The 12,744-nt window shown below is 48.0% G+C and overlaps 1 protein-coding gene across 1 annotated transcript; it reads left to right on the top strand.

Annotated features, from left to right (window-relative positions):
- The first annotated feature begins 2,128 nt into the window (after window positions 1–2,128).
- On the top strand, window positions 2,129–12,102 carry LOC142260508 (uncharacterized). Its single transcript, XM_075331956.1, has 3 exons — window positions 2,129–2,232; window positions 7,108–7,208; window positions 10,898–12,102. The coding sequence occupies exons 2-3, from the start codon at window positions 7,130–7,132 to the stop codon at window positions 12,031–12,033; spliced, it is 1,215 nt and encodes a 404-aa protein (XP_075188071.1). The 5' UTR covers window positions 2,129–2,232; window positions 7,108–7,129; the 3' UTR covers window positions 12,034–12,102.
- The last annotated feature ends 642 nt before the right edge of the window (window positions 12,103–12,744 follow it).

Below are 12,744 nucleotides of genomic sequence, written 5' to 3'. Positions count from 1 at the left end.
AAGCATACATATAAGCATACATATAACCATACATATAAGCATACATATAACCATACATATAAGCATACATATAACCATACATATATCCATACATATAACCATACATATAACCATACATATATCCATACATATAACCATACATATATCCATACATATAACCATACATATAACCATACATATAACCATACATATATCCATACATATATCCATACATATAACCATACATATATCCATACATATAACCATACATATAAGCATACATATAACCATACATATAAGCATACATATAAGCATACATATATCCATACATATAACCATACATATAACCATACATATATCCATACATATAACCATACATATATCCATACATATAACCATACATATAAGCATACATATAACCATACATATATCCATACATATAACCATACATATAACCATACATATATCCATACATATAACCATACATATAACCATACATATAAGCATACATATATCCATACATATATCCATACATATAACCATACATATATCCATACATATATCCATACATATATCCATACATATATCCATACATATATCCATACATATAACCATACATATAAGCATACATATAACCATACATATAAGCATACATATAACCATACATATATCCATACATATAACCATACATATAACCATACATCAAATCAATCAAATCAAATCAAATCAAATAAGCTTTATTGGCAGGACCAAATACAAATTAGTTTTGCCAAAGCAAGTGTACATTAGGGCCTGGGGCTGTGGGGATGGTGGGTGGGGATTGTAGGAAGGATGGATGGGGCACATCCAGGGTGGGGACTGTGGGGGCACTTCTAGGATGGGGGCTATGGAAGTCCATGGCTTATGATGGGGCATATCCATATCTCCTCCTTAGCAGGCGCAGCAGCAGGAGTTGAAGCCGCTTCTACAACAGGAGCAGCAACTGCAAAAGCAGATGGGTCTGCCAAGAAAGCCTTGACCTTATCTGCCAATGGGAAGCTGTAGTCTGTCTCCACCGCAACAGCAAGAACCCTCTTGTATCCATTGATGACGGAATGAGGTACAGAGGCAATGGTGGGATACCCAATCTGCAGGCAAACACTAGCCACATTGCGCACACCCTCCAAAAAGCGAGTTCTTAGGGCATCTTCTGTGATATCCAAGACTTCTGGGCTGTAGATGCTTCCATTGTCATAGACTTGTTGGATGATCAAACCAAAGGAGAATGGAGAAATGTTCAACATGTTCAGCAGGGTGGCTTCACTGGCGCCTACTTTATCTCCAGTCTTGATCAGCTGTACATCACTCAGAATTTCAATAGTTCCTCTGGATGTACATATAACCATACATATAACCATACATATAACCATACATATAACCATACATATAACCATACATATATCCATACATATAACCATACATATATCCATACATATAACCATACATATAACCATACATATAACCATACATATATCCATACATATATCCATACATATAACCATACATATATCCATACATATATCCATACATATATCCATACATATAACCATACATATATCCATACATATAACCATACATATATCCATACATATATCCATACATATAACCATACATATAACCATACATATAACCATACATATATCCATACATATAACCATACATATAACCATACATATAACCATACATATAAGCATACATATAACCATACATATAAGCATACATATAACCATACATATATATCCATACATATAACCATACATATAACCATACATATATCCATACATATATCCATACATATAACCATACATATAACCATACATATAACCATACATATAACCATACATATATCCATACATATATCCATACATATATACATATAGCCGCTCACTGCTGAAGCAGCCAGATCAGAGGAGCAGAAAACATCAACTCTGAACTAGACGCAACCCTAGAGATACAGCAGGCCGCGCTGAATAAAGGACCGCCCCCTAACAGTAAATGAATACGCCCCGGAAGTGACCTCATAACCTGCACGCAGCCTGTATTCTCTAGCATCTACCATCCCAGTGGCCAGAGGGTAGCGTCTAGAATGGAGTTGATTTGTTTGAGGGAATTACGTCACCGGAAGGGGCGGGGCCTCCTCGTGCTGTGCCGATGTGTGACCGGAAGCAGCAGTGCTCGGGCCCCTGTGCAGAGCGGACAGATCCTGACCCTGAGGTGGGGAAGATTCAGCTTTTCCTCATTAGTTATAGAGCTGAGGTCACACTGGATTTTGGGGGAAGAAATAAAAGTGTCTCCTGTCACTACTGGGGGCTGCAGCTCGTGTATATATCACAGGGAAGGGGCTGAAGCTGCAGCACAGGGCTGTGGAGGCTTCCATAAGGAAGGGGGGTATGGGGGGCTACACAGGGCAGGGGGCGATGCTGCATATTGGGGGGCTACACAGGGCAGGGGGCGATGCTGCATATTGGGGGGCTACACAGGGCAGGGGGCGATGCTGCATATTGGGGGCTTACACTGGGCGATGCTGCACGATGGAGTGGGCTAGCAGGGAAAGAGGCTGTACATTGGGGGGCTCACAGGGGGGAGAGACTGCACGTTGGGGGGGGGGGCTCGCAGGGGGGAGAGACTGCACGTTGGGGGGGGGGGGCTCGCAGGGGGGAGAGACTGCACGTTGGGGGGGGGGGCTCGCAGGGGGGAGAGACTGCACGTTGGGGGGGGCTCGCAGGGGGGAGAGACTGCACGTTGGGGGGGCTCGCAGGGGGGAGAGACTGCACGTTGGGGGGGGAGACTGCACGTTGGGGGGGGAGACTGCACGTTGGGGGGGGGAGACTGCACGTTGGGGGGGGCTCGCAGGCGGGAGAGACTGCACGTTGGGGGGGCTCGCAGGGGGGAGAGACTGCACGTTGGGGGGGGGGCTCGCAGGGGGGAGAGACTGCACGTTGGGGGGGAGACTGCACGTTGGGGGCTCGCAGGGGGGAGAGACTGCACGTTGGGGGGGAGACTGCACGTTGGGGGGGGGCTCGCAGGGGGGAGAGACTGCACGTTGGGGGGGAGACTGCACGTTGGGGGGGGCTCGCAGGGGGGGGAGACTGCACGTTGGGGGGGCTCGCAGGGGGGAGAGACTGCACGTTGGGGGGGGAGACTGCACGTTGGGGGGGCTCGCAGGGGGGAGAGACTGCACGTTGGGGGGGGAGACTGCACGTTGGGGGGGCTCGCAGGGGGGAGAGACTGCACGTTGGGGGGGGAGACTGCACGTTGGGGGGGCTCGCAGGGGGGAGAGACTGCACGTTGGGGGGGGGAGACTGCACGTTGGGGGGGCTCGCAGGGGGGAGAGACTGCACGTTGGGGGGGGAGACTGCACGTTGGGGGGGCTCGCAGGGGGGAGAGACTGCACGTTGGGGGGGGAGACTGCACGTTGGGGGGGCTCGCAGGGGGGAGAGACTGCACGTTGGGGGGGGAGACTGCACGTTGGGGGGGCTCGCAGGGGGGAGAGACTGCACGTTGGGGGGGGAGACTGCACGTTGGGGGGGCTCGCAGGGGGGAGAGACTGCACGTTGGGGGGGGCTCGCAGGGGGGAGAGACTGCACGTTGGGGGGGGCTCGCAGGGGGGAGAGACTGCACGTTGGGGGGGGCTCGCAGGGGGGAGAGACTGCACGTTGGGGGGGGCTCGCAGGGGGGAGAGACTGCACGTTGGGGGGGGGGCTCGCAGGGGGGAGAGACTGCACGTTGGGGGGGGGGCTCGCAGGGGGGAGAGACTGCACGTTGGGGGGGGGGCTCGCAGGGGGGAGAGACTGCACGTTGGGGGGGGGCTCGCAGGGGGGAGAGACTGCACGTTGGGGGGGGGGAGAGACTGCATGTCTGCACGTTGAGGGGGGGGGTTCGCAGGGGGAGAGACTGCACGTTTGCGGGGGTTCGCAGGGGCAGAGACTGCACGCTTGGGGGTGCTCGCAGGGGGAAGAGACTGCAAGCTGTGGGGGGCTCACAGGGGGGAGAGACTGCACGTTGGGGGGGAGAGACTGCACGTTGGGGGGGGCTCGCAGGGGGGAAAGACTGCACGTTGGGGGGGGGCTCGCAGGGGGGAGAGACTGCACGTTGGCAGGGGGGAGAGACTGCATGTCTGCACGTTGAGGGGGGGGTTCGCAGGGGGAGAGACTGCACGTTTGCGGGGGTTCGCAGGGGCAGAGACTGCACGCTTGGGGGTGCTCGCAGGGGGAAGAGACTGCAAGCTGTGGGGGGCTCACAGGGGGGAGAGACTGCACGTTGGGGGGGAGAGACTGCACGTTGGGGGGGTTCGCAGGGGGGAGAGACTGCACGTTGGGGGGGTTGGCAGGGGGGAGAGACTGCATGTTGGGGGGGTTGGCAGGGGGGAGAGACTGCACGTTGGGGGGGTTGGCAGGGGGGAGAGACTGCACGTTTGGGGGTGCTCGCAGGGGGAAGAGACTGCAAGCTGTGGGGGTGCTCGCAGGGGGAAGAGACTGCAAGCTGTGGGGGGCTCGCAGGGGGGAGAGACTGCACATTGGGGGGGGTTCGCAGGGGGGAGAGACTGCACGTCTGCACGTTGGGGGGGGTTCGCAGGGGGAGAGACTGCACGTTGGGGGGGTTCGCAGGGGGAGAGACTGCTCGTTGGGGGGTGCTCGCAGGGGGACGAGACTGCAAGCTGTGGGGGGCTCGCAGGGGGGAGAGACTGCACGTTGGGGGGGGGGCTCGCAGGGGGAGAGACTGCACGTTTGGGGGTGCTCGCAGGGGGAAGAGACTGCAAGCTGTGGGGGTGCTCGCAGGGGGAAGAGACTGCAAGCTGTGGGGGGCTCGCAGGGGGGAGAGACTGCAAGTTGGGGGGGGGGTGCTGTAGGAAGGATAGATGGATTGATGGATGGGGGCACACCTGGGGTGGGCCTGTAGGAAGGATGGATGCACATCTGGGGTTTATAAATCCAGTGAATTATGACCACAATGTGCGTCAATCAGTGACGTTTCGGTCCTTCCTTGGACCTTTATAAAACTCACACTATAAAGATACATAAGAAAAATACAAAGTGAATATTCTCTCAAAGGTACCGTATTTTTTGGACCATAAGACGCACTTTCCCCCCCCCCAAATGTTGGGGGAAAGTGGGGGGTGCGTCTTATGGTCTGAATGTAGGGCTGCGGGGAATGAGGGTGCTGCGGTGGAGCGGGTCATCGGGGGCACGAGCAGGCTGCAGCAGCGCCTGCCGTGACTACGTGGGCCCGCTCATTTCATATGCACGCCCATCCTCCCACCTATCTCTCAGCGCTGACAGGTGGACGGGATGATGGGCGAGGGATAAACAGCCGGCCGCATGATCACCCCTGGCAACTACAGCCTGGAGTGATCATGTGCGGCTGTATTCACTGCTCCCCGTGCATCATCATCAGCGCGGGGTGCAGTGAATCAGTATACTCACCTGTCCCCGTTCCCCTACAGTACCACGATCTCCTCCTGGCTTGCCGCCGGCAGCCAGGAGGAGATCGCGGTACTGCAGGCGAACGGGGACGGCTCCACTCAGCGTTGCTGCTGCTGACACAGACGGGAGGAGAGGCTGCAGGGAGTGAGGTAAGGTGAGTATGAACGTTTATTTTTTTTTTTTATGTGCCACAGGATGCGGGCCGTATACCAGCATGGGGGTGTATAGCAGGATGGGGGTATATTATGAGCAAGGATGGGGGTATATTATGAGCAAGGATGGGGGTATATTATGAGCAAGGATGGGGGTATATTATGAGCAAGGATGGGGGTATATTATGAGCAAGGATGGGGGTATATTATGAGCAAGGATGGGGGTATATTATGAGCAAGGATGGGGGTATATGAGCAAGGATGGGGGTATATACTCTATATACAAGGCAGGAGGATCATTACCAGGATGGGGTATCCTAGTAGAGAATTTGGGGACATTAACCCATAACAGTGTCAGCAGCAGATCCTCGCCCCATAAGTGTGTCATGACCACATTTTTTGCTTAAAATTTTATTTTCTACTTTCCTGCTCTAAAACCAGGGTGCGTCTTATGGTCCGAAAAATACGGTACATGAATATTAGAGGAAACATCATACATATTACTTGTGGAAACATAGAAAAGATTTATCTATAGAACAGAAAATGGGCACAATTGGATCATGGCCACGTCCCCAGCGGCTGCAATATCCCATAATATTCACTTTGTATTTTTCTTATGTATCTTTATAGTGTGAGTTTGATAAAGGTCCAAGGAAGGACCGAAACGTCACTGATTGACTCACATTGTGGTCTTTATTCACTGGATTTAAAAAATAAAAAAAAAAATTGAAAATATTTTGATTGCCGGATTTATTTCTTCACTTTATTCTGATTTTGATGTCAGATAGTGAGAAAAAGCTGCAGATGTGTCTGTATAGAGAGCGGAGGGAAAAACCTGCAGATGTGTCTGTATAGAGAGTGGAGGGAAAAACCTGCAGATGTCTGTATAGAGAGTGGATGGAAACTTCTCGTTTTTCTCCTCAGCCCTGGTGTGGAGGACGTCCCTGTGGAGGTATCATACAGTGCTTGTATTATACATTATGGGGCAGTGAAAGGGGAATCTTTGGGCTTCATTAGGAGGAAAGTTACTTTGTAAGGGCTGTAAAGTTGTGAGAGGTTCTTATATGACCCAGTTGAATATTAATTACATTTTTATTTTTTGGGGGGAGGGGTACCAATTAGAACCTCCGCTATGGGGTCCCATGATTCTATGTACACCTCTGTTCGTCCCGTTAAAGAAAAACAATTGAATAAAACTAATTTTCCTCAAAAAGACTTTCAAAAATATAACATTGTGACTAAACCAATTCTAAAATGATGGAAAAATAAGCATTAGGGCGTCCAAACAATGAAGGAAATCCCAATGTCATAATATACCACACTAAGTGGACCCTGCCACGTCTGCTTCTATCCCTGCTGAACTGACTCTGGGGCCGCACGGGGGATATAGGAGGCGTAGAGGCCATGCATGGATTGGTCTCGGGCCACACGGCTCTGGTAGCAGAAGCCTCCATCTAGAACCTTCCACATGACTTTTCCTTCTGTCCGTGACTTTTACATTATTTATTTTACAGCTTTGAAATTCAGGGAAAAGATATGCAGAACGCTGCAGACACAATGGAAAAAGGAGAAATGGATGTGCGGGGTGATGAACGGAGTAGAGACCTTTCCACAGGTAACCCTCCTCAGTGAAGAGTCACCATTAAATAACAAGAACAGTCACATTCCCAGCTGCAAGGAGAAAATTAATTTTACATTCTCCCTGCTGCCGCTCGTATACAGTCACCGATGCACTGCGGGAAACAGTAACACTTACCGCTCACAGGCTGTCAGCCAAGGAACAAGAGGGTTGATTACTGTGCACCCACTATGTAGTGAGTGGTGACTGTTTCAGCCTCTCCCACTGTGCTGGTGACTGGAAGTGAGCAGCTGCTGGGAGAATGTAACTGCATTTTCTCCTTGTAGTTACTGTGTCACACTCTATCCTCTGTCTTGTACGCAGTGAGTGACAATTTTGGCTCCCTATGGAATCCGGGTCGTGCCAAGCTGTTTGTTGAGCGAAAGCTCAGTTCAATGTGAAACTGGGAGGTGCTTGGTTTTTTCAGGGGTTCCCTGTTCTGAGTAATCAGTCCTAAACCCAGAGTATCATGGAGGTGCCAGGATAGCTGGAGCAGGGACCCTAAAACGGGCCCTCAAACTAGGGAACTTGTGCTGTCCCTGATCCCAGAGGTAGGCTTGATGGTATCCAGGTCTGGACCTCCAGCTTAACCCTAGTGACCCGCCCCAGGGCCGTGGCGTACTCGGTTCCAGGTGTTGGTTAATGGGATTATGTCACGGGGGCCTGTGCCCGGTTCCATGGCCCTGGTGTTCGCTGAAAGTCAGTAAATAATAATAATAAAGAAAATTAAAAAAAAATAAAACTTTCGTGACGCCACCTACGGTTCCAGTATGGTTACTGGGGCTGCAGGTCAGACCTCTGGGGTGATGGTTAGGCAGCCAGTTGTTTACGCTTCCCGTAGGTGAAGCGGGATCCCCAGGGCAGTTTTAGCAGTCTCTACACAGATATGGCGGTTTTTCCTCACAGCCTTTTCAACTGTCACTTTAGTGCAGCAGCCTATGGCTCCTCAGATGAATAAATAAAGTGCGTCACACCAATTTATTAACTCTGACCAGGTTTTACTTGCAGGTGTTATGAAAAATGGGTTCAGTTTCTGATGTGACAGTTTTTGGGTAATCTGGGAACAGTTCAGGATCTCTGCACCAGGTTAGTTGTGTGGCCTCCCTGCTGCGCTGTCTCTCTTCTTTGTACTAGGCTGCCTGTAGCTATACCTTGTCCCCCTCTCACTGTCTTCACCTGTATGGCAGGCGGCAGGAGCTTCTCTAAGGGGCACTGCTGTACTCACTGCGGTCCCTAAGCTCTGTGTAGCGGCTTTGCCTTCAGGTGCTGCTGCGGCCAGGAGATCTGGAGTCTCCCTGGCCTCCGGTCTTTATTGCTGGGTAGATTAGATCCCTCACAAACTCTGACGCCGGTGTCCGGTAATCAGCGCTGTTCCTTGGGGATGAACCGATCTGGCTCCACCTCCCCGGTCACTCCTCTTTTGCCTCACTCCTGACCCCTCAGGCGGTCACACAGTTGCTCGTACGGGCTAAGCACAGCCCTCTCCATTTTGATGTCTTCCCTCACTCTCTGCTCGCACAGTCTCCTTTTCTCCAACTGTCTGTTTAACTCCGCCTCCAAACCTGGATTTAAAGGGGACCTCACCTGAACTCTGCTTGTAGAGCTCCCCCTCCAGGCTTGGAGTGGAAGTGTTGTATGTGGGATTACCTGATGTGGAGATCCTTCCCTGCCCCGGGTACAGGTATATTTGTGGCAACTGAACCCTGGGGTGCCACACTAACACCTGTCCAAACCATGATCTAACCCCCCCCCACCGGGAGTGGAGATGCAAACCCCACAAAGAATCGCCACAAAAACCGGAATGACAGGAGCATAAACTGAAGGTATCATCTGCAGTAACAAGAGGAATCTCAAATCTTAAATGGGGAGAAGACAGCTGAAAAGAAATTAGCCCACTGAGTCTCAAGAAGCCACAAACCACTCCACACGACAGGAAAACAGTGTAAAACACTCAGCTGAGGCTGAGAAACTAATTTTAGGTTGCCTGTGAACACAGTCAGATGCCACTGTGGCTCCCTGCGAACGTGGGCCTTGGTTATCTGTGCTCTGATCTATAGCTGGGAGACCTTGGACCTCCTCTGACCATCCATTTGCCCATATCCGCTATCCTCCTGATATTCTGACCCCAGAGCTGACTACGCCCCTGTCTTTCCCCTTAGTTCATGGCATGTTCTCTTTGTATCTGACCCCAGAACATTTGACAACCCTGCCTCACGGCTTGTCCATGCAGTGACTAGCGTCACACACTGTTCTAATAAACCAGATAGAGATCATTTAAATGCTAGGTACTCAGATTACCACTATATCTGCAGGTAAACAGTGTTTTTGTAGCTGCCAGGTTTTCTTTAACCCCTTCTCGATATGTAACGTATTATTACATCCTATTGCTTCTTGCGGGCTCAGAAGCTGAGTCTCCGTTATTGGCAGCAGATGATGTCTGAGTTATTCAGTGGAGGTAAGCTTCACCCACTGCTGTTAACTTTTCAATCTTTGACAGCAGCATTCGCAGCTCGCAGCCTATGGGGTACAACGTTCCACATATCCAACACCCCCAGCAACATTTATCATTGGGTGCATATGGGTCGCCATAATAGCTGGGGTCTGCTAAAGACCCCTTGCCCTATATAAGGGTACGTCTATGATCTCCACACCTAGATACATTCCTTCAGTGGTGTAGATTTCAAAATGAGATAATTTGTGGGGTGTTCCACTGTTAAGGCACATCAAGGGCTTTAGAAACGTGACATGGCATCCTCTAGTTCAGCCAGTTCTGTTCTCCAAAAGTCAAATGGTGCTCCTTCCCTTCCGAGTCCTGGGATATCGGCGTACACACGAGAAATTGCACAACAGAATTATATGGTCCATTTTCTCATCTTACCCTTGGGAAAATAAAAATTTGTGGTAAAGCAACACTTTTGTGGGAAAAATTAAAATGTTTTTTTTTTTCCTTCCACATTGCTTTAATTTCTGTGATGCATTATTGCTGTAGGAATATTACAAAAAAGGGATAAATACATAGCTAATGTGAAAAATGAGTAAAAAGACATAGGCATTGCATTACTGGCTTTAGAGATATTTGCAAAGAGAGATTCTTAGCTTATGTATTGGCCAATCCATGTGAGCCCGATCACCTTGACAAGGTGATCTTATTCTATTGGGAACCTAACCTTAAATGCCTCTGTGTGGTTAAAAAATCTGCATTTCTGCTTCCTGGCTAAATAAGATGGTGGACAGACCCTGGCTATAGGGCAGAGTGCTTGGTCAGGTGCTTGTCACGGTTATCGGGCTCACATGGATTGGTCAATACATAAACTAAGAATCTCACTTTACAAATATCTCTAAAGCAGTAATGCAATGCCTATGTCGTTTTACTCATTTTTCTCATTACCTATGTATTAATCCCTTTTTTCTAATATTCCTACAGCAGTAATGCAATGCGCAAGTATCCTTATATTATTGAGTGCCACTGGATATGCTTTTGTAGATATGTTTTATTGAATGTCGTTTTGAGCACTTCGAAGGGTGCAGTTTTTAAATTGATGTCATTTTGGGTATTTTCTGTCACATAGGCCTTTTAAAGTAGAACACTACACACTTTCTTTGGAATTTGTATGGATTTATGTGTGTCTGTGTATGTTTGAGGTTATATTATTAAAAGCTTATAACTTCAATTTTATTTATGGCAGATGACGGTACCAGGAGTTCCACACAGAATGCTAAGGAAAGTGAAAGTAACAAAGAAGCGAAGCCATATTCATGTGCAGAATGTGGGAAATGTTTTGCTAACAAATCAAATCTCATTAAACATGAGAGAATTCACACAGGAGAGAAGCCATATTCATGTTCAGAATGTGAGAAATGTTTTGCTTGGAAATCACATCTTGTTAAACATGAGAGAATTCACACAGGAGAAAAGCTATATTCATGTTCAGAATGTGAGAAATGTTTTGCTAACAAATCAAATCTCATTAGACATGAGAGAATTCACACAGGAATGAAGCCATATTCATGTGCAGAATGTGAGAAATGTTTTGCTTGCAAATCAGATCTTGTTAAACATGAGAGAATTCACACAGGAGAAAAGCTATATTCATGTTCAGAATGTGAGAAATGTTTTGCTAACAAATCAAATCTCATTAGACATGAGAGAATTCACACAGGAATGAAGCCATATTCATGTGCAGAATGTGAGAAATGTTTTGCTTGCAAATCAAATCTCATTACACATGAGAGCATTCACACAGGCGTGAAGCCATATTCATGTTCAGAATGTGGGAAATGTTTTGCTTGCAAATCAAATCTCATTACACATGAGAGCATTCACACAGGCGTGAAGCCATATTCATGTTCAGAATGTGAGAAATGTTTTGCTTGCAAATCAGATCTTGTTAAACATGAGAGAATTCACACAGGAGAGAAGCCATATTCATGTTCAGAATGTGAGAAATGTTTTGCTTGCAAATCAGATCTTGTTAAACATGAGAGAATTCACACAGGAGTGAAGCCATATTCATGTTCAGAATGTGGGAAATGTTTTGCTCGGAAAGCACATATTATTAGACATGAGATAATTCACACAGGAGAGAAGCCATATTCATGTTCAGAATGTGGAAAATGTTTTGCTCGGAAATCAGATCTTGTTAAACATGAGAGAATTCACATAGGAGAAAAGCTATATTCATGTTCAGAATGTGAGAAATGTTTTGCTCTGAAAGCACATATTATTAGACATGAGAGAATTCACACAGGAGAGAAGCCATATTCATGTTCAGAATGTGGGAAATGTTTTGCTCGGAAATCAAGGCTTATTACACAGGAGTGAAGCCATAGTCATGAATAGAATGTCTGTTTTAGTAAATATTAATAGACTTTTACTATCTGTTAATAAAGAGTTCATTTTATGTCTTTACGGTTGTGTACTTTTTATAATGGATCATTTACAAATTATTCATCTTTTTACACATTTTTTTTAATTTTTGATGGAGAATTTTTTTTTTCTTTATTTTTTTTTATAGACAAGTTGTATGCTTTACTCATCCATTTGTGTATTGCTTGAATGAGCGCAGAATTCATTTTGTTAAATCTACACTCCATTTTGTCTTTGTGTAAAGCCCCCGTCACATGTAACGACTTACCAGTGATCCCGAAAACGATGTGACCTGATAAGGATCGCTGGTAAGTCACTGGGAGGTCGCTGGTGAGATGTCACACAGTCAGACCTTACCAACGATGCAGTAACGATGAGCGAACTGTATAGGAGGTCATTGTTAGGTGTCAAACACAGCGATGTGTCCTGCCCAGCAGGACATCACCTTTGAAGAAAATGCTCCGGACCCTTCGGAACGATTAGCGATCTCACAGCAGGGGCTTGATCGCTGGTAGGTGTCACACATAACGAGATCGCTGGCAAGATCGTTACTGCGTCACAGAAACGGTGACGCAGCAACGATCTCGGTAGCGATCTCGTTGTGTGTGACGGGACCTTAAAGCCTAGGTCACACGTAGCGACGCAGCAGCGATCACGACGACGATC

Source organism: Anomaloglossus baeobatrachus, unplaced genomic scaffold (genome assembly GCF_048569485.1).
Source record: "Anomaloglossus baeobatrachus isolate aAnoBae1 unplaced genomic scaffold, aAnoBae1.hap1 Scaffold_117, whole genome shotgun sequence".
In the NCBI taxonomy this organism is placed as follows: domain Eukaryota; kingdom Metazoa; phylum Chordata; class Amphibia; order Anura; family Aromobatidae; genus Anomaloglossus; species Anomaloglossus baeobatrachus.
Note: the sequence above shows the minus strand (reverse complement) of the source record. Positions and strands in the feature narration are given on the sequence as shown.

Bases quoted from the DNA above. Each gene is read 5' to 3' on its own strand.
- LOC142260508 (XM_075331956.1), top strand. From the start codon at position 7,130: ATGCAGAACGCTGCAGACACAATGGAAAAAGGAGAAATGGATGTGCGG. The intron at 7,209-10,897 runs GTAACCCTCCTC...TATTTATGGCAG, and splicing joins GAGTAGAGACCTTTCCACAG to ATGACGGTACCAGGAGTTCC.